This window comes from Zasmidium cellare (genome assembly GCF_010093935.1).
Source record: "Zasmidium cellare ATCC 36951 unplaced genomic scaffold M409scaffold_11, whole genome shotgun sequence".
Taxonomy (NCBI): domain Eukaryota; kingdom Fungi; phylum Ascomycota; class Dothideomycetes; order Mycosphaerellales; family Mycosphaerellaceae; genus Zasmidium; species Zasmidium cellare.
The window spans coordinates 835,191-862,769 of NW_022986955.1; the positions used below are offsets into that span (position 1 = coordinate 835,191).

The 27,579-nt window shown below is 53.5% G+C and overlaps 13 protein-coding genes across 13 annotated transcripts; 8 read left to right on the forward strand and 5 right to left on the reverse strand.

Moving 5' to 3' along the window:
- Positions 1-143: 143 nt before the first annotated feature.
- Positions 144-5,728, forward strand: M409DRAFT_65362 (uncharacterized protein; the record flags this gene model as incomplete). Its single annotated transcript, XM_033816474.1, has 2 exons — positions 144-678; positions 4,389-5,728. 2 exons carry the CDS (start codon positions 144-146, stop codon positions 5,726-5,728), a joined length of 1,875 nt encoding a protein of 624 aa, XP_033669958.1.
- A 647-nt stretch (positions 5,729-6,375) lies between these two features.
- On the forward strand, positions 6,376-7,035 carry M409DRAFT_21081 (uncharacterized protein; the record flags this gene model as incomplete). The annotated part of the gene is made up of 1 exon (XM_033805692.1): positions 6,376-7,035. One exon carries the CDS (start codon positions 6,376-6,378, stop codon positions 7,033-7,035), a length of 660 nt encoding a protein of 219 aa, XP_033669959.1.
- A 126-nt stretch (positions 7,036-7,161) lies between these two features.
- On the forward strand, positions 7,162-7,659 carry M409DRAFT_21082 (uncharacterized protein; the record flags this gene model as incomplete). Its single annotated transcript, XM_033805693.1, has 2 exons — positions 7,162-7,316; positions 7,371-7,659. 2 exons carry the CDS (start codon positions 7,162-7,164, stop codon positions 7,657-7,659), a joined length of 444 nt encoding a protein of 147 aa, XP_033669960.1.
- A 2,672-nt stretch (positions 7,660-10,331) lies between these two features.
- Positions 10,332-11,177, reverse strand: M409DRAFT_21083 (uncharacterized protein; the record flags this gene model as incomplete). The annotated part of the gene is made up of 1 exon (XM_033805694.1): positions 10,332-11,177. One exon carries the CDS (start codon positions 11,175-11,177, stop codon positions 10,332-10,334), a length of 846 nt encoding a protein of 281 aa, XP_033669961.1.
- Positions 11,178-12,574: 1,397 nt separating this feature from the next.
- Positions 12,575-15,025, reverse strand: M409DRAFT_21084 (uncharacterized protein; the record flags this gene model as incomplete). The annotated part of the gene is made up of 1 exon (XM_033805695.1): positions 12,575-15,025. One exon carries the CDS (start codon positions 15,023-15,025, stop codon positions 12,575-12,577), a length of 2,451 nt encoding a protein of 816 aa, XP_033669962.1.
- Positions 15,026-15,353: 328 nt separating this feature from the next.
- M409DRAFT_21085 (uncharacterized protein) lies at positions 15,354-15,921 on the forward strand (the record flags this gene model as incomplete). The annotated part of the gene is made up of 2 exons (XM_033805696.1): positions 15,354-15,536; positions 15,658-15,921. The coding sequence occupies 2 exons, from the start codon at positions 15,354-15,356 to the stop codon at positions 15,919-15,921; spliced, it is 447 nt and encodes a 148-aa protein (XP_033669963.1).
- A 945-nt stretch (positions 15,922-16,866) lies between these two features.
- M409DRAFT_53029 (uncharacterized protein) lies at positions 16,867-19,094 on the reverse strand (the record flags this gene model as incomplete). The annotated part of the gene is made up of 3 exons (XM_033812247.1): positions 16,867-17,369; positions 17,486-18,798; positions 18,853-19,094. The coding sequence occupies 3 exons, from the start codon at positions 19,092-19,094 to the stop codon at positions 16,867-16,869; spliced, it is 2,058 nt and encodes a 685-aa protein (XP_033669964.1).
- A 739-nt stretch (positions 19,095-19,833) lies between these two features.
- Positions 19,834-21,015, reverse strand: M409DRAFT_21087 (uncharacterized protein; the record flags this gene model as incomplete). Its single annotated transcript, XM_033805697.1, has 1 exon — positions 19,834-21,015. One exon carries the CDS (start codon positions 21,013-21,015, stop codon positions 19,834-19,836), a length of 1,182 nt encoding a protein of 393 aa, XP_033669965.1.
- Positions 21,016-21,392: 377 nt separating this feature from the next.
- M409DRAFT_53031 (uncharacterized protein) lies at positions 21,393-22,180 on the forward strand (the record flags this gene model as incomplete). Its single annotated transcript, XM_033812248.1, has 2 exons — positions 21,393-21,929; positions 22,004-22,180. The coding sequence occupies 2 exons, from the start codon at positions 21,393-21,395 to the stop codon at positions 22,178-22,180; spliced, it is 714 nt and encodes a 237-aa protein (XP_033669966.1).
- Positions 22,181-22,435: 255 nt separating this feature from the next.
- M409DRAFT_65367 (uncharacterized protein) lies at positions 22,436-23,548 on the reverse strand (the record flags this gene model as incomplete). The annotated part of the gene is made up of 1 exon (XM_033816475.1): positions 22,436-23,548. One exon carries the CDS (start codon positions 23,546-23,548, stop codon positions 22,436-22,438), a length of 1,113 nt encoding a protein of 370 aa, XP_033669967.1.
- Positions 23,549-24,283: 735 nt separating this feature from the next.
- Positions 24,284-24,949, forward strand: M409DRAFT_21090 (uncharacterized protein; the record flags this gene model as incomplete). The annotated part of the gene is made up of 1 exon (XM_033805698.1): positions 24,284-24,949. One exon carries the CDS (start codon positions 24,284-24,286, stop codon positions 24,947-24,949), a length of 666 nt encoding a protein of 221 aa, XP_033669968.1.
- Positions 24,950-25,240: 291 nt separating this feature from the next.
- On the forward strand, positions 25,241-26,437 carry M409DRAFT_21091 (uncharacterized protein; the record flags this gene model as incomplete). Its single annotated transcript, XM_033805699.1, has 1 exon — positions 25,241-26,437. The coding sequence occupies one exon, from the start codon at positions 25,241-25,243 to the stop codon at positions 26,435-26,437; it is 1,197 nt and encodes a 398-aa protein (XP_033669969.1).
- A 311-nt stretch (positions 26,438-26,748) lies between these two features.
- On the forward strand, positions 26,749-27,232 carry M409DRAFT_21092 (uncharacterized protein; the record flags this gene model as incomplete). Its single annotated transcript, XM_033805700.1, has 2 exons — positions 26,749-27,078; positions 27,134-27,232. The coding sequence occupies 2 exons, from the start codon at positions 26,749-26,751 to the stop codon at positions 27,230-27,232; spliced, it is 429 nt and encodes a 142-aa protein (XP_033669970.1).
- Positions 27,233-27,579: the final 347 nt, after the last annotated feature.

Below are 27,579 nucleotides of genomic sequence, written 5' to 3' on the forward strand. Positions count from 1 at the left end.
GTGAGGTCAAACTAATTAAGGTTCACGCCATCCCACTAGCGCCATCAGTCCCTGTCGCCAAGATTTCAAGACTTCGACTTGCTTTCAAAAAAGTTGTCTGCAGATACCCACCCATCTCGCCTCACAAGACCAACCCACAAACCATGGCGACCACCACAGACCAAAAAGCGCAGCCATACACCTTCGATCTCGGGCACATGCTCGTCATCGACCCCAACCCCCTCCCCTCCCACACCACCGCAACAAAAGAAGAAACCCTCCAACAAACCGCCCGCGGCTGCGCCCAATCCCTCATAAACCAACTCCTCACCGCCTGCCCCATAACCCGCGCCCCCGACGGCGCCCTGCAAATCACCCTCCCAACACCCGAAACCGCGCTCCCGCGCGAAAAGCACGTCCCAAAAGAGAAAGAGAAGACGAAGTGGGAGCGGTTCGCGGAGAAGAAGGGGATTAAGCCGAAGAAGCGGGATGGGAAGTTGAAGTTCGATGAGGGTAAGGGTGAGTGGGTCGCGAAGTATGGGTATAAGCCTGGGAGTGGGCGGGATGATGGGCCCGGGGAGTGGTTGGAGGAGGTTGATGCGAAGGAGGAGAGGAAGGCGGGGAAGGAGGGGAAGGAGGGGATGGAGGAGAGGAAGGCGGCGAGGGATGGGAGGGAGAGGAGGGATAGGAAGGTGAGGAGTAGGAAGGGGAAATGAAGGGTTGGGGTGGAGGTGGAGAAAATCTTTGCAGAGTGGGAGTGAGAGCGGACGGCTTTACGGACTCGCCTTGGGCGTTACTGCGTAGAAGCGAATATTGCCCAGCACGATGATTCGCGACATTGGTGGCAGGTCGAGCGTCCCTCGCAAACCAGAGCCCAGGCTCAGCCACGGAGCCTAGAAGCGTTGGTCTGGGGATGAAGACGGAGATGGCAAAAGTATTTTACGACAGACGAATAGGCCAACGGGCCCGGTGGAATGCCTTGGGACAATGTATGTACATAGCCACTGACAGAAATGCTATGTTCCAGAAGCTGCTGTACGGCCTCACTATAGCTGCACCTTTTGAAAGGACATTTCCCGTCCGAACGCCTCGCTTCCCAGACGAACCGCTCACTCGCAAATCATCAGAACTTGATCTGAAACCTCGGATGCGTGCGAATTTTTTCGCCGTAGTTGTAGAAAACCCATGGAATGGGACATAGCGCCAACGCAACGAATGCAAGCAAACTGTTCCCCCAACCTAACCCCAACCCCTGATACATCTGCAGTCCGAAGAGCGGGAAGACGCCGCCAAAGATCGACCGCAGAATCGTGTTGGCGGCCATGGCGCTGGCGGCATAGAGCGTGAAAGTATCAACCAGGTATGTGTTGATGCACATGAAGCAAGCGATCAAGCCCACACCAACGAAGAGCGTACCGAGAAGAGGCACCGCCCATTGGATGTGGTATTGCGCTGTCCAGCCGTAGATGAGCAGGCCGAGAGGGAGGAAAGGACCGACGTACATGAGGAGAGGGAGGCGGTACTCTGGCTTGATGACGCCGTCGTTGTGTTTCCGCGCGAGGTATGTCATGGTTTTATCAGACGTGAAGCCTAGGACTCCCAGACCGATGAAGTTTCCGATTCCGAGGCCGATGTAGACGAGGCCGACGGTGGATGAAGAGAAGCCGTAGTTGTCTTCGAAAACGAATGTAAAGGTCGTGAAGAGGAGGTAGAGGAAGCCGTATACTACTGCCATGTAGAGGGACATGAGCGCGCAGATTGGGGACAGGAACATGAGTTTCGTCGGGCGGACGATGGCTCGGATGAAGAGCTGTCTTGGGGAGAGGCCGTTGTCGAGTTTGGAGCGGAGGTTCGTGTTGCCGGTTTCCTTTTGTAGGCGTTTTGTCTTTCGCTCGAGGAGAACAGGGGCGTATGTCTCGCGGAGGAAGACGACGGCCATAATGGCGATTCCACCGGTTGCGATGGCGATGACCCAGAAGATCCAGCTACTTCGAATCAGTACTCTTTGCTCTATGCTGTCGACGGGACAGGAAGTCAAGACTTACCGCCAACCCTTGGCTTCACTCAAGAAGCCGCCACCAACAGGCCCGATAACAGGCCCGAGCAAAGGTCCCATTGCCCAAATGGCCATCGCTCCCCCTCTCTTCTCCGGCGCCATCAAATCCGCAATCGTGCCGCCTCCTATTGTAATCGGCGCAACGCCCCAAACACCTTGCAAGAATCGGAACACGACCAAAGCACTCATGTTACGCGCCACTGCACAAGCAATGGTGAAAGCGATGAAGCCGATATTGCAGATGTGATAGACCCAGAGCCTGCCGTAGAGTTCTGACATGGGCGCAATGATGAGAGGGCCGAAGGCGAAGCCGAGAACGTAGATTGAGACAACGAATGTTGCCAATGTTTGGCTTTCGGTGTTGAAGTCGCGCATGACCTGCGGCACGCCTGGGGCGAACATCGACGAGGCGAGTGGTGTGAGGAACGTGAGCGCGGACAGGCAGGCGATGTTGCCCCATTTCATGCCGTTCGACCAGTTCATAGGGTTTGCAGGATCGTCGTCGCCGTCCCAGAACACAATGTTCGGATCTTGCTCGGTTGTAGTGGTAGTTGGGCCTGCCTTTTCTGGGTCTCTGTTCGGATCGTCGTTCAATGTGGTCGTGTCTGATCGCTCGTGTGGTTCGCTTTTTTCCAATTCGGCATCCTTGCTCAAGGCGCTTGGTGGTTTCACCAGAGACTGAGCTAGTTGTTCAACTCGCACGACACTATCGCTTGAGGAGAAGTCCACATCGTGACCCTCTTGGTAGGCTGTACGTTCGGTCTCGGGCAGGTCGCCTCCTAGGAAGCCTGGTGTTGGCAGTACGGTGTGGTTGGGAGCAGCCATGCTGCGAATCTCGTATCTTTGTAGGTTAGCTAATCGGACATAGCCTCGCCTCAGTATCAGGTTGTCCCGAGCTTTCTCTTCTGGCCGTGAATGTTGATACAAGCTCATAGAGTGCTTACCTTGGCGCAGTTCGCAAATGGCGGAGCCAACCAAAACGCGCGATGGTCCGCCAGGCTGCTGTTGCTGGTGAACTGTCACTAGATCGAAGCTCGAATCGGTGGCTTGTTACAGCCTGCACGCTCCAATGGTGCAAGTAACGACGATTGGTGAATAGACAATAGAATGGAAACACCAAGACTTTCCACAGGTTCACACGACGTCGAGGCGGAAGAGCTTCTCCTCGCGTATGTACTACAGCCAGCCGCGTGATGAGTCGGAAAATCGGAGAGCCTCCGCCGCCGTCTTCTATCACGAATTTCGGCAGAGTGTTCAATGCAGCCGGTTATGCAAGCCAGATGGTAGCAGCAGTGCCTCTCTACAGCGGACTGGCCGAGCATAAAGAGGAGGTGTAGTTTTAGTGGCTGGACCCCGTGGAAGCTCCGAGCGAGTTGTTGATCGTGGCTGCAAGCCATGCCGGGTTGCGGCAAAAGACCGCTCATCTGGAACGCCAAAGGCCGATCGATGCATTATCACCGTGCGGACTGCAACACATGATCTATGGGCTGAACATTTCTCCAGAGATCATCTCCAACTCTCAAGAGTACTGAGCCGAATGGTGTGTCGAAGTTGACCGCCAGCAAACATCACAGACCGCAAGGTTCTTTTGAAGCAGCATTATCAGCCCTTTCGAGTCCAAAGTGAAAGCGATGGCGGTCCAGAGGGGAATATGCTCTGAAGTCCATCTCTGCAAACGGCAGGCGGTCGGCACAGTGATGTGGCCGGTCCGTCTTTTGGGAATGGAGGTCTTGGTCCTCACATGCAAAACACGCTTGAAGCCAGGACACCAGTGAGCGGTTCAAGTAGGCCAGTATTTGCTCTCGATGGGCCGCACCGGAAATGGCGAATCGGTATCAGCTTGCAATGCATGCCACAAGACCTTCACTGCTCGACTCCAACTTCACATGGGAGACTGGTCATCAGTGGCTGCAACTTGCGCACGTGTTGACGCAGCTGGTTTGGTGAGTGCCATAGAAAGTCGCCACAAATTGAGACTCAAATGTTCGAGAGTAGATTTCAGGAGAAGACGAGCAGGCGAGCTGGTTTTGTACACGTTGGATCGGTCAGCGAGGGATTACTGGGGTTTGGTTAAGAATTATAATCAATATTTTGGGTAGTCGCTAGACCTGCCTCATTCGATGCCAAGATTGCATGTCCCACCTCACGTCTTCGAAATATTCTACCAGGACGCTAGCGACACATGCAGCAACTCGAGACTTCAATCCACCACTCCAAATCCTCGAAACCGACTGCTACACCTGGCGCCCGTGATCGCGAAGTGTAGGAACAGCGACACCACCAGCACCGATCTTGCCACCGCCGACTTCGACCCCACGCGACTGATTCGAGAAAAGAGCGAGGCACGAGATAGCACCACCACCCGGCATGCCCAGCTTTCCAAAGCTCTCCCTTGTGGAGGGCGCATTCGAAGAGCTGTCTCTCGAACTCGCAAACTACCTCGATAATGCCAAAGGCGAGGGCTCGAAGCTCGCCGACGAAATCATCCCCCTCCTCGCCGATCCCGAGAAATCAGACAGGCCTGAAGAGACCGACCGCGTCGCAGTGCTGAAGAAACTGGTCGGTGCCAGCTCTATCCTCAATGGCGCCCCAGAGCGAGAACTGCAAGCCGCCTACAACCTCCTCATACACCTCATCTCACAAGTCGAGGAGCCCGACATCTTCATCGCCAGAATCTGCTCGTACATGACCGCACCCATCACCTCTTCACCACAAAACGGCACGGGCATTGCGCTCGGCATTCTGAGCACCCTCTTCAACACCCTCCCACCGGATGACTCGACGCGATACAACGTCCTGCTCGGTATCGTCGATGTGATCAAGAGCTCTGGCAACTGGGATACGCTGCAGCCGCAGCTGAAGAACGTCGATAAGTGGGTACAAGAGTGGGAGCTCGAGGATACGGAGGCACGAAAACTGTACCTGGCCGTTTCAGATGCAGCGGCCGCCTCGAAGGAGGTTGAACAGAGCTACTACTATCTCCTCAAGGCCCTCAAGACTATTCAAAGCGATGCTTCATCTGATGAGGCCAGCAAGCTCTCAATTCGTGCCCTGAAGCTGGCCCTCCACAACGAGAAGCACTTCGACTTCCAAGACCTCACCGCACTTGACAGCATCCAAGCACTGCGAAAGTCTGACGCAACCTGGGCAGAGCTTCTCGAACTGTTCGTCCGCGAGGACTACGAGGAGTTCCAGGACTTCAAGGAGGCCAACGACTCTTTCCTTCCAGATAACGAACTCGATGAGGACATTCTGGACAAGAAGATGCGCCAGCTTACCCTCGCCTCGCTCGCTGCCCACAACGCCCACACTCGCACCCTTCCATATGCCCAAATCGCCAAGGCGCTCAATGTGCCCACCGAAGATGTCGAGATGTGGGTCATCGACTGCATCCGCAGCGGACTCATCGAGGGCAAGCTCTCCCAGCAGAAGCAGGAGTTCCTCATCCACCGCAGCACATACCGAGTCTTCAGCGACACACAATGGCGGGAGGTGGCAAGCCGGTTGGAGACGTGGCGGAGCAGCTTGACGAATGTGCTGGCAGTCATTCGCCAGCAAAAGGAGGAGTTCATCAAGGAGAAGGAGGCTGAGGTGACCGGTCAGGGCGTGCAGAATGGTCAGGGTTACCGACCGAACATGCGGCAGAGAAATGCGCCTGAGCGGAGTCAGCCTGTTGCTGTGGAGGTGGAGTAGACAGGTGCACTGGGACTAGTTGGTCATTTGAATGCATTGAGCGATGATGGCGTCTGCGGTGGGGGATCACTCGGACGAGTAGTGACGAGGATAGGCTTATCATGAGAACGTTTGAAATGCATACCACTTTGAAGGCAAGTGACCTATCTCTCCCATACAGCGCACAGACGAGTAGCCGCCTCAAATCCCTATCGTTTGACCCAGGTTATGTTTGCCAACTGCCAGCTATCCCCGTGCCAACACACCCGACCCTGCTCATGAGGCCACATCGTTGGCACGATCGCCAGCAGAGCCACGGGGATGACCACGGGGATGAGTTGTCCTCCCCCAAACCCAAGTGATATGATCACGCCTACTCGCGCCCAGCGGCCTTTAAAAGAAGCGCTTCCTTCTCCCTCCAACCTCCTTCCCTTCTCCCATACCAAACTACCATTCCCAGGTGAGTATACCCTTCCCCAGGCCCCTGATACAGCGCTGGATACTGATACTGATATGGGCAGGACAAACTTCACGAAAATGCCCTTCAAACCCATCTTCACCTTGCTGGCGCTGAGCGCCCTCACCTATGCCCTTCCTACGAACCTCACTTCGAATTTTTCCCTGGCTATCCCGGGACTCTCAATGGTTCTGGGCTGCTGGAAAGGTCGATGGGGGAATTGACGGGGGAGATTCTGAGGAGAAACCCTCCAGATTGGGGGAAAATTGACCCTGCTGATAATGCTCTGATCCATAAGTACGAGAACCAAGGCAGAAAGTGGTTCAGCCGTCTGCTCGTTCTGAAACTCGATCCTCCTGGGGCAGAGGGCCCAGGCGGAGTCGCCAATCCCATGAACATCAACTCTTTCAACAGCTTCGTGGCGGGCAAACTGGGAGCCGATCCCGAGGGTCTGGGTTGGCAGCGCGCGGCTCCCCGGACAAACGCCATCGAGCGGGAATGGCGAGGAGGCGAGAACAGTGCACAAATGGAAGGCTCGTTCGGCCCAATCCGACCAATATTGGAGAACCTCAAGGTCGGCAAGAATTCGGGGGCAGAGTGGGACAACGAACGCAATGTCAATGGCGCTGTCTATCCACATGGTGCCAATCTCGGCTATTCGCAATTGCAGGACATTGCTTACCGGCTCCAATCAAGCTATGAACGGTACGAGGGAGAGCAGATGGAGGCAACAGGTGCCTTTTACCACAATTGGTTCAACGTTGTCGACGGCGTCATAGTCGTGTCTCGCGGTATCAGCCCGCGAAAGATGGCCCCGAACCGACCACAGGACAAGCTCCCTATGCATCGCTACTGGTCAGACGTGGTGTAACTCACCTGGAAAAGAATGCATGATACTTTGAAACATGGTGCAAACGACGCCTATCCGACGGGCGGCTGGAAAAAGATATTGGGAAATGCATATTGAGCAATCAACAAAAAGAATCTGCCACAAATGATGGGCTTCCTGAACTGGATCGTGGTCGAGGGCATCCCGGCGGATACCAACAAGCAGGACGTCCACAGCATCATCAAGCGGTGCCTGCAAGAACGTCGTGGTAATACCAATATGCCGAGATTCCCAGACACAGAGAAGTTCAAGATGGGACATTGGTATATTCAGCTCGCAGTTTGTCATTGGTTCTTCCACTAACAAACCTGTCACAGGTGTCTCTATGCTCTTCTGGCCACGGATGCCAGCTCAGGCATTGCGTTCTTCCTGGGACAGCACAAGAGGCAAGAGATGCTTGGACACAAACTCTTGGACGAGGTGACCATCACGGAAGGACAATACACCAACATCGAGTCCCTCGAGTTCCATGAGAACCCTACTCTGGTCTGGCATGTCGTGGACTACTCCGACATCGCTGTCGCCGAGATGATCCAACGGAAAAGGACGTATCAAGGCCAGAAGGACGACCTTGGCGAAATGCCTTTTCGGGATGTGCCTACTTGAACTTGATGTATGATTGCAAGGCTTGCTCTGGTCTTAATGTTGTTCTTGGGAAGGAGACGAGGGGCTTTAATTCGGGATGATAGTACAAGTCTGTATTGCTACTCTGTCAACTACTCTGCATTAGAAGTAATGGATTACGTACTCAAACACTTCAGTGAATCGATGAATGGTGGTGCGAGAACAAGATCTATATGGATGTGTGCTTAAGTACCTGGATTGAACTCTGACTCGTCACGCACACCTCACATGATCAGGCTTGCAGAAAGCAGCGTTTCGGGAAGCAGCAACAGTGCTACCGATACGATCGTCAAGAAGCTTTTCGTACGAGAGCCATGATTCTTCATTACTCGCAGGCTGTCTCAACAGCACGAAGTGCCGTCAGGGGCCGGGCTGCTTCTGGATGATCGGGGAGATTGCGACTCAATCCAACTTAAGTGGTTCAACAAGGGTGCAATTGCTTCTATCAGTCTCAAGCTCACTCTCACCGGTGGCCTCGAATGTCGCGAGTTGACTGGCTGCAGGATGGAGCAACAAGGAGTTTGGGAATACTTTATGGTCAGGGTCTTTGATTTCGTGGGATGGGATGCCACTTGTTGTCTCCCACCCCAAAATGCCCAAAGACCTCCATCTCCACAAGTTGCTAAGAGCATAAGTAGGACCAAATATCAGTCGTTCAGGTGTAAGCAACAACATGTCAAATCCTTGAAAGATGGACATCGTGTTACAGACTGACCACAGCCGAACTCCTGAAGACCTGAGGCTTGTTCTGCCCCGAGCTGAACCACCACCGCCTATGTCCGGGGACAACTCGCGTTGCGCAAAACATCAAAATGCGTTGCTTCGACTGTCCAATAAGGAAGCAACTTTGCCGCCACAGTCTGATACCTAACATAAGCTAGCTGCACGACCCCTTTCAACTAATCAGGGGTCAGTGCAACTACACTTGCTCACTTGAGAGACCTTGATCGAGTAAATGCACACTGTAGTACATACTTGTGGCAATTCTTAGCTGCACAACTCTTGTGCGAGACGAGATCGTTTCCTCGACACCCACTTGCTGTAGTTGAGTGCAGGGGCTAGTATGTATATGACTTACCTGGGCTGCAAGTCTACTAGAGCAACGCAGTCTAGCGATGACAGCAGTGAAGTGTATGATGAACTAGATGACTAGGCTGTGTTGGATTGGTGAGATTTTACACGGAGAACAGCTGTCTCCCTGAAATGAGGACTCTAGGCATGCTAACAACAGGATTCGGAGGTAAGACGAAGACTGTGCTAGATATCGTGTTGCCCACCTCCTGCATAGCAACGTGTAGCATTTTCACTTGCACCTTCAACTGGGCGACCAGGTCAGGGTTTAGGTAAGAGTTCTAGTGAGGAATAAACTAAGAGTTTGAAAAAGAGGAGCGAAGCCCAAAGGGAGCTACTAAGTGAGGATCCATGCCAAAGTTTGAGTAAGCAGAGTGAAGCCCAAAGCGGGTTCCAGAGCGAAGGTTCGAATGAGAGATTAAGTGAAGCCTCAAGATAATCAAGGGAGGAACTGTTCAATCCTTGGACGAGGCTGTAATACGGCTAGCTCCTGTCAGTACCAAAGAACATCCGCCACAGCGCGCTAGCAACCTGATCGAGAATTTCACTAGCCAATTTTACTTCGATTGACCTACAGTGGTGTACATGTACTTCGCTAGTTGTAGTAGGAGTTGAGCGTACATGTCGTGCCACTGATCCAAGGTTTGGACAAGGCTGTGTTACAGCTGGGGCTTGGCGCGGAGGATCGTTGGAGCTATAGCCATGTACAGGATACGTATAGTGGTCTTTAGCTTGCCGATTTGTTGAAAGGAGCCTCACAATAGCATTAGAGCTCACTGTCGTCGTATCAACGACGGTATTTGGGCTCAGAACCCCAGCACAAATAATGCTTGGCATCGAGATCAGCAGGATACTGGTACATAATGCGAAGTAAGAGGGTACGCGTACGCGGCAAGAAACAGGATAAATGTGAGTCTACTAGCTGTATAAAATTCCTAGCCAAACAGAATTCATGCTATTAAACTTGCTCGCTGTACACAGCCTGATCCGGCAAATGCACTCAAAGTGGACGCGGGTGTCGAGATTCTGAAAATTCGAGCATCAACTAGCTATACATTGTTTTGAACCAACGAAAATCGTGTTCATAGTGCCTATTCTCTGTAGACGGCTTGATCTGGTAAATGCACACAGGGTGGGTGACACAGCTATCGACCCACGAATCTGGGAACATCAGCTAGCTGCACGACATTGATCATCCAAAGTAAACAAGTTTCAGGGCACCAAGACCCTGTATTGGGACGTGTACAGAACTTGTAGTATGCGACAGACTCTGCGCTCAAGCAATGCCAGTTATGTAGGCGCACTTTTGAATACGAACCATTCCCCCCCTTCGCTAAATGTACTCACACTTCCTGCTCCTAGCCGTGTTCTTTCGATACGTCTTCGCTATATGCAATTTGATCTGGCAAATGCGCTCATTTGGTGGCTACCAACGAGATCATATTCAAGAGAATGTCAACTGAAGTCAGCATACACACAATTCTTCAAAATACAGGGCGCCGATAGCAAGTCGCTCGCAGTTTAACACGCGGCGCTGATCACGACAACAAATGACTGTTACTTTTGAAATAACTAAGGAACAACTAATACACTTCCTTGGGCACAACAGGAGTCGTCCAGCAAACCCTCTCCTCAAACCCGTCTTCTTCGAAACCCTTCTTCAACTCCTCCCTCCCCTCAGTGAAATGCTCCCACCCCTCAAAATGCACAGGAATCATAACATCCGCGCCAATGTCCCTCGTGATCCGTACCGCATCCTTGCCATCCATCGTGATCTTGAACTTGCCGACGGGGAACTCGACAGTAGCATTACCAAGATTCAGTAGGGCAGCGGTGATGTGCCATTTCTGCCCGATCTCCTTGAGTTCGTCGATGTAGACCATGTCGCCCGAGAACCATATTGCGTTCGGCTTGCCGGACGAGTGGAGGCCGAATGATTCGGTCTCGAGGATGAAGCCTGTTACTTCGCCGACGGGGAAGTGTTTGCATGGCGTGCCGGTGATTCGAAAAGTTTTACCTCCGATATTCGATGTAATCGTCTCCCAAGGACGAATACCAACGACACCAGGGCTTGGATGTAGGTTAGTTGCTCCTTCAACAGTCGTGAAGACCTTCCGGCCATCCAGGAGCTTTCGACCTTCGGAATCCAAGTTATCGATGTGATCCTCGTGGCTCAGCAGGATTGCATCGATTGGAGGCAATTCATCCAGTCTTAGGGCCGGCCCAACCGTGTTGACAAAGTGAGGGGGAGGCGGGATGCTTGTCAAACCCAAGTTGCTCAGGTGATGCTTTTCGAACTGAGCCGTGTTATCGTAGCTGCTGCCTTCTTGAGGCCCAAAGAAGGGGTCTGTTAGGAACTTGATACCGTCGACATTGAGGATGGTTGTCGCGATGGTGATGTGCGTCACAGTCAATTTTGAAGGCGCCATGTTTGGGTCTTGGTTTCACAAGTGCTTGATGCAGTCGTTTCAAGACAGTAGATGTATCATTTATAGATCTAGATCAATTCGCATTGTGCCATTGGAGACTCGCTTCGATGGTTGCTTATGCCCCATGACAATTGATTGACAAATCAATAGGATATTTGGATACTCTTTCATGTCATCTAGGTCTAACCTGCTGGTGCAAATGATGTTTGGCAAAAGTCCGCTAAGAAAACACCCTTACTAAGTCGCATAAAACTCATCTGACTGCTAGCCTGATTCTTCGAAGCAGCCGCTTCGTCTACTTAGCCTGCTTAGAAATTACGCATATGTTACAGCCTCATGTATCTGCATTGAACAAAAACGCATGCTACATGCAAGATTCCATTCGCATAAGTATGTATCGCTCTACTCATTAGTGCATTGGCGAGAATTGCTCGTCATACTTGGATGTGAGGCCGTGCTATTAGTCGTTTCCGACGACGACACCAGGCTATTCCTTTTAAGAGCTTGTCAGCCAGCGGCGTTCGTCGGCACAAACTGCGTTCTACTCGATCAACAGCAGAGGCCCTTACCTTCTTATGTTGGGTCTGAGCACGAAGTCTGGCCATGTTCTTGATTAACAGCAACTCCGAGACGGCCTTCCGCTCCAGTGTGTTCTCGAACATCAACTAGCTGCCCACCCCATCCGACCAACACAAACTGCTCTTCCACCTCCACCTTGACGAGGAAACATAGCCAAGCCAGGCAAGAGATGGGCAGTGAAGAACGTGTGTTCAAACATCAGCTAGCCGCACAACGTCTTCCACCCACGTATGAACGTTTGCACACCTCCTGATCGTTCGAGCAAACGCCTTTGGGTCGGTGCATGCACCACACATGGGACTTGATGTGTGAGAGGCTGCTAGCTCAACGACTGGACAGCTGGGATGGGTGGTCTCAACTTCGCACCCCTGTTCAAGAACCTCAGCTAGCTGCACGACATCTCACCTCCATACAGAACTATTGCCACCGGACACGTTCACGAGTGCGCTGATTCTTTTCGGCCCATGAAGCCGTGCGACGGCCGACGAGGACGTTAGCTAGCTGTACGACAGTCCTTGTCCATACAGAATCGTTGACGATACACCCGTTCGCTTTTGGTAGATTGGTCTGGAACAAGTACCGGCACGACGGTTGCTGGGAAAGGTGTCCGTACCTTTCGTGCTTTTCAAACATGAGCTAGCTGCACGACACCTGTTGTTCATCGAGAGCCACTCATAAACACATCCTCGCTATCTACAGCCGCGTTTGGAAAATGCACCATGGGTACAACACCTTCCACAAGTAACGCATAACCTGTGGTCCTGACAGGTCTGCCGCGCACCCCAACTAGCCGTGCCACCCACCCATCCACTCCTCATTCATCTCCTCCCACCCCTCCGAATCTCCTGAATCGCCTGCCTCCTCAATCCACTCTCCGCAAAAAGCGCCTCAACCAAACCCACAACCTCCTCCGCCTCAAATTCCAAACTCAACTCGCCTTCATTCCACAGATACTTGATATCTGCCAGACTGCTGTCCATCAACTCGCCCAGATACTGGAACTTGAGCCAGTTCGGACAGTAGATGAACGTCATATCTCTGGCCTCGCCGCCGTCTTCGGCTTGCTGTTGGAAGAGATCTTTGGCGGTTTGGACTCGATCGCAGAGTTCTTTGAGTTCTTGCGAGTCGGCTTCGGAGATGTCGGGCAGGTCTTCGATTTCGGTGATCATTTTGCCCGTAACGGTTGCCAGTAGGCTGCCGATGGATTGGAGGAGGGCGCTGTTGGAGAGGATTGGCTGATACATTTTGTAGACTTCCCGCAGGCGGTCGACGGTTTGTTCAACAGCACTTTCGCATTCTTTTTTGAAGGGCAGGGTGGTGCAATTGCTGAAGCCTTGCGCGCCGTCAAGCAGATCTCGCAGGACTGTTCGTTGTGATTCCATTTCTGTGCCATATGCTCGCTTGGCGAACTGGTCGAGTGCTTTGACGTCGTTATCCAGTCGTAGTCGTGAGGCTGAAGGTTGAGAGGCTTGCCAGGCGCGCAATTGGTCTGATAGACGAGAGGCGTCATTGTAGATCAGCATGTTGCCTGTTCCTAGCTTGGCGTAGGCAGTGGGTGCTGTAGCGCGGTAGATTGCCAAGGCCAGTGTGGGTAAGGTGTAAAGGGCCTGGGCTGCAGGCGCTATTGGTGTACCGCTGTACTCTATGGTAGATAGCATACCGGCGTCGGCGATAACTTGCTGAACGAGATCGAGTATACTGTCCGGAATCGCCGTGACAGTAAACGTCTCGCGGAGGGTAAGTTCGCGTTGAGAAGGCTTGGTCGTGCCTTGGCCATTGACGTTGGGCGCTTCCTTCTTAGTTGCCTTGGGGCTGGCGGGCTTCTCTGGTGCTGCCTCATCACCATCACCCCACCCCCAAGCTTCGTCCTCGTCTGCACCCGCTTCTTTCGGAGCTTCCTCCTCCTCCTCCTCAGGAAGATCCCAAGCACTCGCATCGTCATCGTCTTCAGTGTGAGCTTGTTGTGCTTCCGGAGCTAGCTCTTCCTCAGGCTCATCCCATGCGGTGTCCCACTCATCATCGCCTTCTTCACCACCTTGAGCCAGCGCATCATCATTATTCACAAACTGCGTCTCTACACGCTCGACGACTTTCGTATCGCGCAGCCCTGTGAAGACCAAGTTGCGAACATCCGATAGCAGCACCTCTCGCCGTTTCGTGAGCCATATTCGAGGAGCGCCTTGGACCCAGTCTCGAAGTGCTTTGCTTCCATGCCATCCCAGCTGATCGAGATCATCGGCGAAGCTGACCACATCACCTAGTAAGGACTGAAAAGTCTGCATGTCAGCGAGCTCCAGAGGTACGGATGGTTCGAGCCATTCTTCTTCCAAACGAGTGGTCAAGGCGGGGATCAATGTCTCAGAAAGCGGTACGGCGACCGCGGCACGTAGTAGATCGGCCAGGAATGCAATCGTCGCTTTGAGGTCCTTGAACAAAGTCGAAGAGCTTGCATCGTCGTCGAGATCCTGACACGAAATGCTGTCTTCGGCAACGGCGATGTGCATCACTTTGCCGTTTCTGTTCATCTGTAGCCTTGGCCTGATAATGGCCCTGTCAATCTCCCTTCCCAACTTGACGATCTGACTGTCAAAGAACCCAACTCTCTTAGCAGCATCCACAAGACCCTCCAATTCACCTCTGATCACAACCCTATTCCCCTCCACGTCAACAGCCACACACCCTCCCCACCCCTCCCCAACACTCTCTTTCACGCTCTCCCTCAACCCCTCAACCTTCCTCTTCAGCACTCCCTTAACACCACCCTCCCCTTCCCCAAGCCCCTCAACACTCTCTTCTCCCTCCTCCAACCTCTTCAACGCACTTCCAACATCCCCCTCAACCAACGCCTCTCTCACCCTACCCAAAACCCCATTCGCAAACCTAACATGCTCCAACCTCGTGCCCACACTCTCCTGAAACTCCACCTCCTTCTCCAACAACTCAGCCTGCCTCCTCTTATCCTCCTCCTTCCGCTTCAACTCCTGCGCCTCTTCAGACTCCTGAACGATCGCGCGGGCGACTTCGCGGCTGTGGAGGATATCGGCTTGGAGTTGTTTTGCGCGGGTGATCCAAGTATCGATGTCGGTGGAGGAGGTACGGCTTATGGAGCGGATCTCGGTCTTGACATCTTCCTGCACGCGTTGGAGCTCTTTGCTGAGGTTTTGTAGGGTTGATGGGGAGAGGTCCGCTGATGCTACGGTTTCGGATTCGGGGTATGCGCCGTTGTCGATGTAGGAGAGGACGGCGGGGGCTACGACGTCGGCGGACATCGTGGATGAAAGATTGGAGGTCTGAGACGGTTTGTCTGTGGCATTAAATCAATCTGTTCATAGAGACCAGCTTTCCAACTCAAGTCGCCAGGTACACCTGAAGTTCCTCAACCCTGGAAGCTCTCGCCCCGGCCCGAGCTCCGCAAATCACGCGATATCATCCTTCCGGCCAACGTCACATGGTCAAACCATCCAAACTCTCATCCCTCGCTGTCGCATTTCCTAAAAATAATGACGCGGCAGCAGCTGAAAAAACATGTAGACACCCCTTCCATTCCATTCCACCTCTCGTAACAGGAACACACATTTTGAATAACAGAAAATAATAATGGCAGACGGCGACTCCTCCGGCGCCTCCATCACAGGCGGCCCCTTCCACAACACCAACATGATGGATCGCGACAACATGCCCTCGTCGAATGCGGAAATAGCCCGTCACAAGTCTGAAGAAGTCATGGCTGCGTTGAAGAAGAATGATGGGTCGGCGGATCAGTTGATGGGCAAGGCGGATGTAAGACCATTTCCCGTAGAACGTATATCGTGTTCGCATGTCTGTGATTGCTGTTATGGCCATGTCTCTTTCGACTTTATGTTTTTCAATGAGTATCAATCACAGCCTGATATTCAAACAGAACCGCACAAACGGCAACGCAATCGGCGGCTTCCGAGGCTGGATTAAACGAAAACTCGGCCCTGGAAATGGCGAGAGCAACAACAAACCTGACAAGACCAGAGGACGAAAGTCAGAAGAGACCGGCGGTGTCGATGGACTGAGGGGACAATCAAGTGGCATTGGCGTCCAAGACAGCAGCACAGGCGCAAGTCTCGGGGACCCAGCGCCAGCAGGAGACATTCTTGCCAGGGATGGAGGCAAAGGGGATGGAGTCATTCGATGAAGCAGAAATTGCCAACCTACTTCGAGTGTTGTTGAAAGGGAAAGAAAGAGTTGGAAAACCGACATGCAATGCAAATGTTCCATTCACGCAATCTAATTCACTTTAATTTGGTCCAGGTGATCCCAAAAGTGCCCTTTTCTTTGCACCACCCATAACCACCACGGCTGCGAGACGTCGAGAGCAGCGCAGCTCTCAGATGCAGAATCTCTAGTAGACAGAAACAAACATCTATCAGTGGTATCTCATCTGAAAGCAGCAGTAACAACCCCAGCGCCTTCACATGCAGCCCGAAGAAGCAGGTTCCTCCCATCTATCGCCGTGATAAGTCGGCGAGGAGAAGCTCCTTAAGCCACCATGCAAAGCCCGCCGTAGTCGTAATAGTCAAAACGCCCAGCCGTCGAAGTCGAAATCTGGATGCAAAAGGATCGCCCGCTTTTTTTGTTCGAATTGACGAACTCCGTGTCCCATGGTCCCAGGACAAACGCAGAAAGCACGCCTGTCCCATCTAGTAACTGAACGCCTCGCAGAAGAAATCACAATGATCTAGTGAGCTTGCGACCACCACCACTGCCCAAAGCAGCGGCAAGAAAGCCGAGTGTCGTTCGCATCGTAAATGTACCGTGGCCCGTAACTGTGAACAGCGTCGTGGAGTTCCGCTCCGGTCACTCAAAGCCTGAGAGTGAGAAAAGCTGGAACCTCCGTGGTTCAACGCGCCACGGTATCATCAAGTTCAAAGCGCCGTCTCCCCACGCCGTGAAATGCAGCCGAGAAGTCAACGCAGTCTATCATGCTGGTTTGGGTATAATGTTGCCGCACGCTCGTTCGATCCGCCAAGGACGTTCGCGTTCGGGATAGAAAAGCAAAGTAGTCGCACCAAAAACAAGTCGTAAGGAAAGGAGAGGTCGGGTTGGTGTTGTCGGTGTGGTGGATGTGGCGAGTGGCCGTTTACCACCAGCTGTTTCCGCCGGATGGACCGCTTGGGTTGCCGTAGCCACCACCGCTGCCGCCGCCCATGCCGTAGCCGCCACCGCCACCCATGCCGTAGCCACCGCCTCCGTAGCCGCCAGAGCCTCCGAAGCCGCCGCCAGAGCCGCCCATCATACCGCCAGAGTAGGCTGGACGCTGGCCACCGCCGTAGGTACGGACATCCTTCATGGCAGAAGCACCACGTCCACGGCCACCACCAGAGCGACCACCGCCGCGGCCGCCACCACCGAAGCCAGAGCCCTCACGAGCGATGGTCTCGAGGAAGCCTGGAACTTCCTGGTTGGCCTCCTTGAGTAGATCGATGAGGTCGCGAACGACGCCACGGTTGCCGCGGTTGAAGAAGGCAGTCGAGATACCGGTGTTTCCGGCACGTCCAGTACGACCGATACGGTGAACGTAGTCGTCAATATCGGTTGGGAGGTCGTAGTTGACAACGTGCTTCACGTTGGGAATATCAAGTCCTTTTAGGCAGTCAGTATGATATTCTTCAGGTTATCTCACGAAAGTCGAGCCGGACTGGGGGAGGAAAGGATGAAAGGGGTGTTTGTGCTGTGCGATGAGTTGGGGAGTGACATACCTCGAGCAGCGACGGCTGTGGCGACGAGGATAGGAGCGCGACCAGTACGGAACATCTCCAGAGCACGCTCACGCTCGCGCTGAGTGCGATCACCGTGGATGGAGGTCGCTGGGAAGCCTTGGTTGATGAGGTAGTCGGACAAAGAGTCGGCCATGCGCTTAGTCTCCACGAAAATGAGGGTCAAACCCGCACCATGAGTGTGCAGGATGTCGAGGAGCACGCTACGCTTGTCGATATCCTCGACGTACTCCACCTTCTGAGTGATGTTCTCCGACGTAGATCCGACTCTGCCGACCGAAAGGAAGATATACTCTCTGAGGAAGTCGCGAGCAAGCATCTGGATGTCGCGTGGGAAGGTGGCCGAAAACATGAGCGTCTGGCGGCCGTCGGTTGGTGGCATGTCCTCGCCTTCAACAATGCGGCGGATCTGTGGCTCGAAACCCATGTCAAGCATGCGGTCAGCCTCATCGAGAACGAGGTACTTGATGTTAGCAAGTGAGATTCTGCCTCGCTCGATCAGGTCGACCAGACGGCCTGGAGTAGCCACAAGCAAATCGCATCCACGCTCAATCTGGCGCAGCTGCGAGCCAATGTCGGCACCACCGTACACGACACAAGGGCGGACCCAGGAGCGGTAGGCGAACTTGCGGGCCTCATCATAGATCTGAGAGACGAGCTCACGAGTTGGTGCAAGGATGAGCGAGGTTGGGTATGCCTTGCGCTGGCGGGCGAAGCCAGACTGTTGTGGGACGTTGCCGCTTGGGCCGTTTTGGTATGCCTGAGACAGGATGGGAAAGAGGAAACCACCAGTCTTTCCGGAACCAGTCTGAGCACAAGCCATCAAGTCACGGCCACCCATGACGATGGGGATGGAGTATTTCTGGACTGGGGTTGGGACCTTGTAGCCGGCCAGCTCGATGTTGGTGATGAGATGGTCGTCGAGAGGTGGGTTCGTGAAGGTGGTGACGGGCTCTGGCACGCCTTGGCCGGAAGCCTCGACGGGGATGTCGTCGTATTTCTCGAAGTTGATACCTGTGGCGTGTCCGGTCGACTCGTTGACCGTGCCGAAAAGCTCACGCTCAAGGCGCTGGTTTGCTGGTCCTGGGACGTGCTTGCCATCTCTCCACTGTCCGTCTCCTGCGCCAGTGTGGGAACGGCCGCTGCCGCCTCCTCCTGATGCTGCACCGTACGCGTTACGGTCGAAGCCGCGAGGGAGCTGGGGCGAGTTGTCCCAGTTGTTGCCGCCACGAGGGGTGAAGGTCTGGGCAGCGCCCCAGCTGCCGCCTCCACGGGGTGGGCCGCCGTAGCCTCGACTGTGGTTATCTGTCAGCGTGTGTTGATGGCATACATTCTCTTGCAATACATACCCGCCTGGCGGTGGGAAGCCGTTGCCGTTCATGCCGTTGGCGACTGCGGCGGGGGGTGGTGGTGGGCCGCCGTCGAAACCTGGGCCAGCTGATGGCGGTGGGCCGCCGCCGCGCGTGCGCATGTGCGGTGGGATGTAGGCGGTGCGCTCGCCGAAGCCGTTCTGCTGGTGCTCCTGGCCTGGTGGCGGAGCGTGCTGCGAGTCCTTGAGGGACAGACCGTTCATGTTGAGCGAGTCGGCCATGATGTCAGAGGTTCGTCTGGTGGTGGTGGTGGATGAAGTTGGTGTGCAAGTGAGCGAACCGGGTCGGTGAGTGGAGCGGTGTGTAGGAATGCGGTGATGCCTCTCGCGCAGAAACACTGCAGGAAGAGACCGATGAAACAAAGAGACGAGCTTTTGAGTGTGCTTTTGGGTTTCACACACAGAGGGCGGGTGTTGTTGTTGTGGTGTTGGAGGAAACGCTGTGGGAATTTTTTCCTCAGAAGAAGAAGGGACCAAACCGTCACGCGGCTGCTCCCGGAGCTAAACTTTTGTGGCGACTTCCTTGAATCTTCCAGCCAGCGCTTTGCTCCTGCCCGCTCCTTCCAGTCACTTCTCCTTTTTCACCGCCGTCCAGAACTTCACGTCATTTTCACTCCGAAGTCCTCTCCACCCCATTCACTCTGTGCACGAGCATGGACTCGAGGCACGTGCCTGATCTCAAAGAATCCTCTTGTAAAGAGCTTATCGCGGTCAAGGTTCGACTGCTGAGATCGCTCTGACCCCGACTTTTCCCGCCTTTCCCCGGCCTCATCGACACGCACTTCTACGCATCACTTGGAACTCTGAGTGTATCAGCATATGACGCTGGTGGAAGAGAATTTCATCTTGAAAGCACGGCATCCCCGAAGAGTGAATCTAGCCATGGCTTGAAACTCTTCCAAGTGACGGTGTTGTTAGACATGGATGTATTCTATCTGACGACATCACGAACGCCTTCAGCTCAACCAGTCGCACGGCTATACATGGACCTCTCGAACAGTTCGGCCAGTCGCAAAGACGGTGGATCACCTGGTGGCCGCACTTGCGATGCATAAAGACAACATCTACCAGCCTCACGATCAATCGACCAGATGACATTAGGCAGGCCGGCCCAAACCATCGTGCCCTTCCTTCTCCAATTACTGCCATCTGCATCATCCATCATCAGTGAGCCTCCAAGAGCATGGCTCTTGTTGACCTCTTTGGGTACGAGGTGTCCCATGGCTTGACCAAACAGCTCATGGGCGTAGACATCTGCCATCCCTTGCTCACCGGCTTCTCCAAGTTGACGTTCAAATAGCATGTCTACCGTGGTCGGCTTCAACAGCTTTCCATCATCATGAAGGAGGGACGTCATGACTTTGAAGTAATCCGCCGGCGTCGTGAAGCAGCCCATACCGCCGAAGTCGTCTTCGAAGTCCTTTCGCCAGAAGTCGTTATCGCCCGCAGTCAGATTACCCTGTTCATCTCGATCACAGGATGTAGCTCTGCGCTTAATCATGTCTGGCCGTTGCTGCAGCTTGAAAGTCATATCTCGGATATCGAGAGGCGTGCAGATGTTGTGTTGCAAGTATGCATCCAAAGTCAATCCACTGGCCCTCTCGACTGCCTTCCCTGCCCACTCCAAGCTAGGGCCGTAGCTCCAGCCATCACCAGGGTCATACACAAGTGGGTAGGTGAAGCGTTCTGCTATGGTCTCAAAGTCTGGCTGGAGTTGAATGCCCTGCCATTTTCGATACTGTATCAGGAGTGGGTGCATCGCATCATAGCACAATCCGGAGCTATGTGATAGCAAACGACGAAGTGTAATCGGCCGTTTTGGCGGACGTAGTATGGGCTGTCCATCTTCACCAAAGCCAGTCAGCACTTGGAATGCTCCAAGTTCCGGTACGGTGGATGATATCTCGTTGTCGAGATTGAGAAGTCCTCGTTCAACGCATTGCATGGAGGCTACAGAAGTGAGCAATTTCGTAGCGCTGGCGATACGCATTACTGTATCCGTCTCTAGTGGTTCTTCATCTTCGTCGATCCCTCGTCTGCCGAAACATTTCGCAAAGCTGAATGTGCCTGACTTGTTCGTCGAGAGAAGAGCCGCTCCTGGGATCTCTCTGCTCTCTACCGCCTTTTCAAATGCCTCTTCCATGCTCGCCAGGTCTAAGGGTCGTGGTCTCAAAGAGCCAATACAAACAGTCTACCGAACATAAGTCAAGCGCTGACGGTGGCACGAGAGAGGCTCAAGTGAAGTCTTGAGTAGAGCAACGAGCACGGGTAAAGCTAAGCAAAATCGAAGGCACGAATCAAAGCTCAAATGAGCTCTTCGATGAAGATTCGCACAAGTTTCTGAATGCAGTCAAGAGTGAAGGTGAGAGAGTCGGTTCAACTTTCACATGCGTTGTAGTCAGCAAGCTGGCTCGTGCATGCCAAGCTTTCGATGATGCGAGCCGTCGAAGCTTCACCCGCGATGTGAGGAGGAGCAAGCCAACAACCACCACTGCGTACCATCATCAGAACCACCCAACCATGGCAACACTCCTTTGTACCCGGACGACCTGCTTGAGGTCATTGAGCACCGCACCACGCACTTTTTCCCTCCCCGCCAAAGCCACAGTCGCCTTCAGCACCGCCAGACCGTCGAAACACCCCTCGCGAACGAGCAACAACAAACGCCCTTCCATTACCTCTCATTTATCGAAGACACAGACTACCAAACATGGTCTACGACAGGCTTCTTCAACATCCACAACCTCACACCAGGAGCCTCCTCCAGATCTCTTGACGTGGGATCGCTTCTTCGATCTCAGGCGCAAGAGAAGGTTTCTCAATGTCGGCTGCTCCGCCGTCACCGCAGTGGCAGCAGTAGGAGTCGTCACACCAATCATCGCCAACCAAGACTTCGATTCCTGGGGTGCGCAGATATCTGGAATGGACCCGATCGTGGTGTTCGGTATCAGCACCTTTGCTGTTGCAGCCGGCGGATGGCTCTGTGGGCCGAGTTTTGGTACTGCTCTGTTCAGTCTTTGGGCGGGGAGAAGAGGGTGGAATAAGTTGATTGCTGAGGTGAGTTGAGGATAGCGAGGGACGAAGGGGTATGATTTGTTCTTAAAGGAGGACTAACAATGTCATCATTACAGAAAGAGAAATCCTTCTACGCCCGCATCAAGCGTTATCGTGCCGACGCCTCTGCCTCGAGCCCGCAAAACCCCATCCCGGATTACTACGGCGAGAAGATTGCCAGCGTCAAGGACTATCGACGATGGCTCAAGGATCAAAAGGCGTTCAATTTGAAGAAGAACAAGAATATGATATGAGGTGGAAACTGGACAACGTTTCCTCTGGGTGACAGGGTGGGACTATGCATTTCGGGCGTCACAGGGCATTCTGCGCGGCGTCATGGCGATGAGATGGAACGAGTTCATACGGTCGAACAGTGCACATATTGTACAATGAAGCGGGATCAATCGATGGACCTGGAGTATTGTGGCGGTATTCAAAAAGGTCTACTACGTCCAATCCATTCTCCTCTGTATCAAAGAAGACTTTTCTTCTCTCTGTCGATGTCTCTGCTAAAACTTCGCTCCAATCTTCTTCTCATGCTCAACCTGTTCTGGGTCGACGATGATGATGGCCTTGCCCTTGAGCTTGCCGCCGTGCACCAACTCCGTCAACTCTCCGATCTTGTCCAGCCCTTGGAAAGGCTGCGTGGTGACGGTCACACCATGCTCCGCGATGCAGTCCAACATGCTCTTCGACTCTTCCGCGCTCGATATCAGGCTACCCCTTACGCGAATGTCCCTAAAGATGATCTCCGGGAAGGGAATGACAATGTTATCGGGCTGGGCAATCTGGACCATTGTGCCATGCATCTTGGTCACAGCACACGCAATCGCCGCCGCGTCCTGGTGATCCGACAAGTTGACAGTGGCATCCACACCCTCGCCATTTGTCACGGCGTGGACCTCCTTGACAACGCCCTCTTTGCCCTTCCTCGCATCCGCAACGATATCCGCACCATAATGCTTCGACAGCTCCAATCCCTCATCTCTCGCATCGACACCCACAACCTGCAACCCCAACGCCTTCGCAAACTGTACCCCCAAATGCCCCAAACCTCCACCACTCCCTACAATCCCAAGCCACTCCCCCTTCTTCAACCCCGCCTGCAACACCGCCCTCCAAACCGTCCGCCCCGCACAAGCCAACGGCGCCGCACTCTGAAACGTCACCGCATCCGGCAACTTCGTCGTACTCCTCGAATCGCACTTAACATAATCCGCAAAGCACCCGTCTCGCTGAACGCCAATATGCCCCTCCAACTGCATACAATACTGCTTCTGTGACTCCGGCCCCAAACAATCCTTACAGCTCCCGCAGGGATGGAACGGGATCCCGCACATCACGCGGTCGCCCACCGCGAAGCCCTTGACGTCCGCGCCGGTGGCGACGACGGTCCCGGATCCTTCGTGCGAGGCGGTTTGGGGGAGCGGGCGCCCGAAGACGCCTTCGGAAACCATTTGATCGGTGTGGCAGTTTGAGGCGACGGCGACTTTGACGAGGAGGTCGAGCGGGGCGAGCTCTGAGGGTTGTGGGACGGGGACGGTGTTGATTTTGTACGGTTTGTTGAATTCGACGACTTGGATGGCGCGCATTTCTTTGGGGATTTGGGGTTGGGAGGCCATTTTCGTGGTTGTCTTTACTTGTCGAGTGTATTGTGAAAGCTGATACTCCGGGCTTCTGATTGGTCGGTTATTGCCTTGGTGAGTGAATGAAAGTAGAGACTCGAGAGCACCTTGATGGCGGGAGCTTGTATTATTTAATAAAAAGCCATGTGGCTTTTTCCTGGCTTCATTCCCTTCCCGCAGTTGCTCGGCCCATTGACGTTGTATCATGCGAGGGGCTTTTTGGGGGATGGGAGACCTCGAGGCGGGGTTCTTTGGCGGATCATACGTCACTCACTTCAGGAACAGGGCGAGTTTGGATCTAGATCGATGCAAAGAGTGGGGATATTTCAAATGTACTGGAAAAGGAATATGACTTTTGTTTCTTGACTTCAGTTTCTTCTATCATCTCCTGAACAGATCTGCTTTTCGTGACGCTACCTACATTCACTCAACCGTTGGCACGGGCCAACGTCGGCTAGCATGTGACAGCTAATCCGTGCTAGTCGTGTTCGACTTTCTTCTCTCCCATCTCTCACAAAGACATTGCAGGCTTCTTTTAGAATGTAGGCAGGTGTTTCGCTCATTTCCTATGGTTTTGCTCACTCCCGCGGCCAAAACAAAAGGTAGGTGCGTCACGGGCCACGTCCGACTCCAAGCGCACATGGAAACGATGACTCCTACCTGCCCTCTTTCCTGCCCTCTTTCTTCCACACTCTCTCCAAACTCAACACAAGACGAGACAACGAGATCTCAATGGCCTCAATGAAAAGCGAAGAGCAAGACGCGATATCAGCATGCGCCAAAGTCTTCGGTACCGCGGAACTGGCCGATCAGATCTTGCTGGATCTACCACTTCGAGATTTACTATGCGGCGCACAGCAAGTCTCCAGACAGTGGAAGGATGCCGTCGAAACCTCGAATCTTGTTCAGGAACATCTCTTCATGAAGCCGATCTGTGACAAGAGGGTGTATGCCTACATGTCTGCCGTCATACTGCAATGGTGGACACGCGACGAACACTGGCACATACCACGCATGGTTTTGGAGAATCCGTTTCTGATTCTTCTTTCTCACGAGAAAGTTTGTCTGCAAGATGAAGCATTCACACGCCCTGGGGCATCTTGGAGAAAGATGCTGATCACCCAACCACCGGTCGGAGAAGCACACTGCAATGAATGGAAGTGGGTGACGACATCAGATGGCAAGGGCGTTACTTTGGGCGACATCAGTGATGGGCTTCCAAGTCGCACCCTTGCTAGGATAGACTCCTGGTCAGCTTGGATGTCTTACAAAGGGCCTCAGCAGTTGAAGGAAGCCAAAATCGCCATGCGCTTGAACATCCGACCCGTGGAAGAGGATATCGAGGACGAGTGCGACGATCTCTGGTGGATGCCTGACGAGTACTTATGCGGGATCTGACCTGAAAAATTGACGGATGATGAAGCCTGCAATGGGAGATATGCGACGGACAGTCCTTCTTTGCCAAATATTTTGACAAGCTGGAGTGATGTCCGCTGAGCGACGACTGAAGACGGTCACATGTCTTTCACTGCGCCCACATCTCGTGATTAGGCCGACCTGACCACTGCGACTGATATCTGACATTGCTCTTGTTTCTTGCAAGCTCTCGACAAACACTCTACAAGTCGCAGCCGGGCAATGACAACAAATCCTCCACCAATTCCTGAGAAAAGCACCCGACGACCTAAGATGCGAAACCGAAGATATGCTATCTACCAACCCAACGACACAGGACCAATCTTACTAGACGATGAGCAAGATCCGAATCTCGAGCAAGAACCGAATGGCCGACAAGACGCGGATGAACAGGACCCAGATCATCAGCAAGACTCGGATGATCGAAGTCAAGCAGGTCCGGCCTGTAAGACACTCCTCGCGAACCACAAGTTGGTAGAGCTGGTCTTCTTGCAGCTCGATATGCGTGAATTGCTCGTCCGCATTCAGGGGATCTCCAGAACGTGGAAGGCGATCATCGCCAACTCGGACCGTCTCCAACAAGCGCTCTTCTTCAAGCCCATCAGCAAACGTCCGCTGACATTCGTCAAGCCTGAGAGGGTCATTGACGCGGAGAAGGCGATCTCGAAGTCAGAGAGCACGAGCCAGATTCCTCTGACTGGAGCCACATCAATCCAAAGAGCCCAGACGCTGCCTTGGGAGACATCTTCATCTCCGGCGACACCTTATCTAACTCGACACATGGATTCTGCTTTGGGAAGTGCTATTCCCATGCACCATAGGACACCTTCACATGATCTTCCAAACGACTCGGCCAACACCAGAACCGTCACAGAATCATCGAGCTCCGCCAACCTGTTCCGTAAGTTCACTCGCAAACAGAAGAAAGACGCAAAGAAGAAAAATATCACGTCTCCTGTGACCAGCAACAAAAGCAGTGTCAGCCTATCGAATGACACGCCTCGACCATCCCACGAATTCCGTCGAGACCATGACAACTGGACCCCACGATTCTATCCCCTCACAGAAGAACGCGACCTTCGCCAACAAATCTTCGAGCACCCCCTCATCTCACGGACTGATGCGCCTTCCAAGAAGTACTCCAAATACCTCTATTGTATGGGCGTCGACTACGAGCCGAGCTGGAAGAAACAGTTCTTGACGCAGCCTCCCCTGGCTAGCATTAAGATTCTCGTGGACGATCACTGTGAGAAGCTCGATCTTGTGGTGAATGCAAGTGATGGGGCAGGGGTCAGGTTTGGGGATGTTGCGAGGGCTTTGAGGTTGAGGGGGATGGTGTTTTTGACGTATGAGGGGAGGGAGTGGTGGAGGCTGTGGAGATGGACGGAGGGACGGGCTGTCGAATTGTTGGAATGTATTGAGGGTGGTGTTGGTGAAGGTCCGTGGAGCGTGGAAAGTGATGGCAACTGAGAACGATTGAGCATGTATCCATACGAAATGGCAATGAGAACAGCACTGAACATCTACTGTTTAGCGTGGTAACGAAGGCCAGTCCGTTGTCGTCGATGAAGTGAATCGCCACACCTATAGGCAATCGGAGAGCATAGAAGAGCCCCCATCACCTGATGTGCGGATCACAACGGCAAACCGAGAGCTCCTCACTCTTCCCAAGTTCAGCACAGCTCGTGAGCTCTCCTCGCATTCGCACCACCTCACATCTCCCGTCCAAAACTCGTCCCCAACACCCCAGAACATCACCAACAAGCCCTTCTCCCCCAAAAATGGAAGGCCACTGCCAATGCGGCACCATACGCTTCACAACCCCCCTCCCTTCCCCGCAAGCCCTATACATCTGCCACTGCACCGAATGCCGGCACCAATCCTCCTCGACCTACGGCATGACCGCCGTCTTCCCTTACTTCCCCCTCACCGGCGCCCTCTCGACATACAGCCGCCCCAACCCCAACGTCGTGACGAAGGGGTTCTTTTGCACGAATTGTGGGAGCAGGATCTATCATTTGCATATTGATAAGGAGGGGCGGGAGGCTGCGGATGTTGCTGTTAAGGCGGGGTGTTTGACGGGGTTGGGGAGGGAGATGATGAGGGGGGCGGTGAGTTGAGGGGAGAGAGATGAGGGAGGGTGGTTTGCTGATTTTGGGGTGGTAGGTGCATATTTGGACGAAGAGTGCGGTTGTGGATATTCCCGAGGGTGTGGAGGCTTATGAGGAAGAGCCGCCTGATGGAAGCTTCTCTGGGGAGAAGTGATGCTTGTGTCGATCTTGGCAGCTGGGTGTCATGTGAAAGTGAGCATTAGTCGAATGGGACGGGCCGCAGCTTGAATGTTGGTGAATGACTGATGCGGTGGACCTTGATGGCCCGGTTGACTGGTTGAAATTGCTGTTCATCTTCGTCTCCTTGGTATAAGTCTATGTTCCCTGAAGACTTCCGGTCTACGAATCAACCTCGTAGATAAGCTGCTTCTCTCCTCGCAGGACCAAAGTCTGTGGCTCAAATCGAATATCTCCTTCTCTTCCCAGTAAGTATGACCGAAGATACTATTCTCACCTCTGAGCTTGCTCAATCTCTACTACAACCACTTCAAGAGCCTCTGG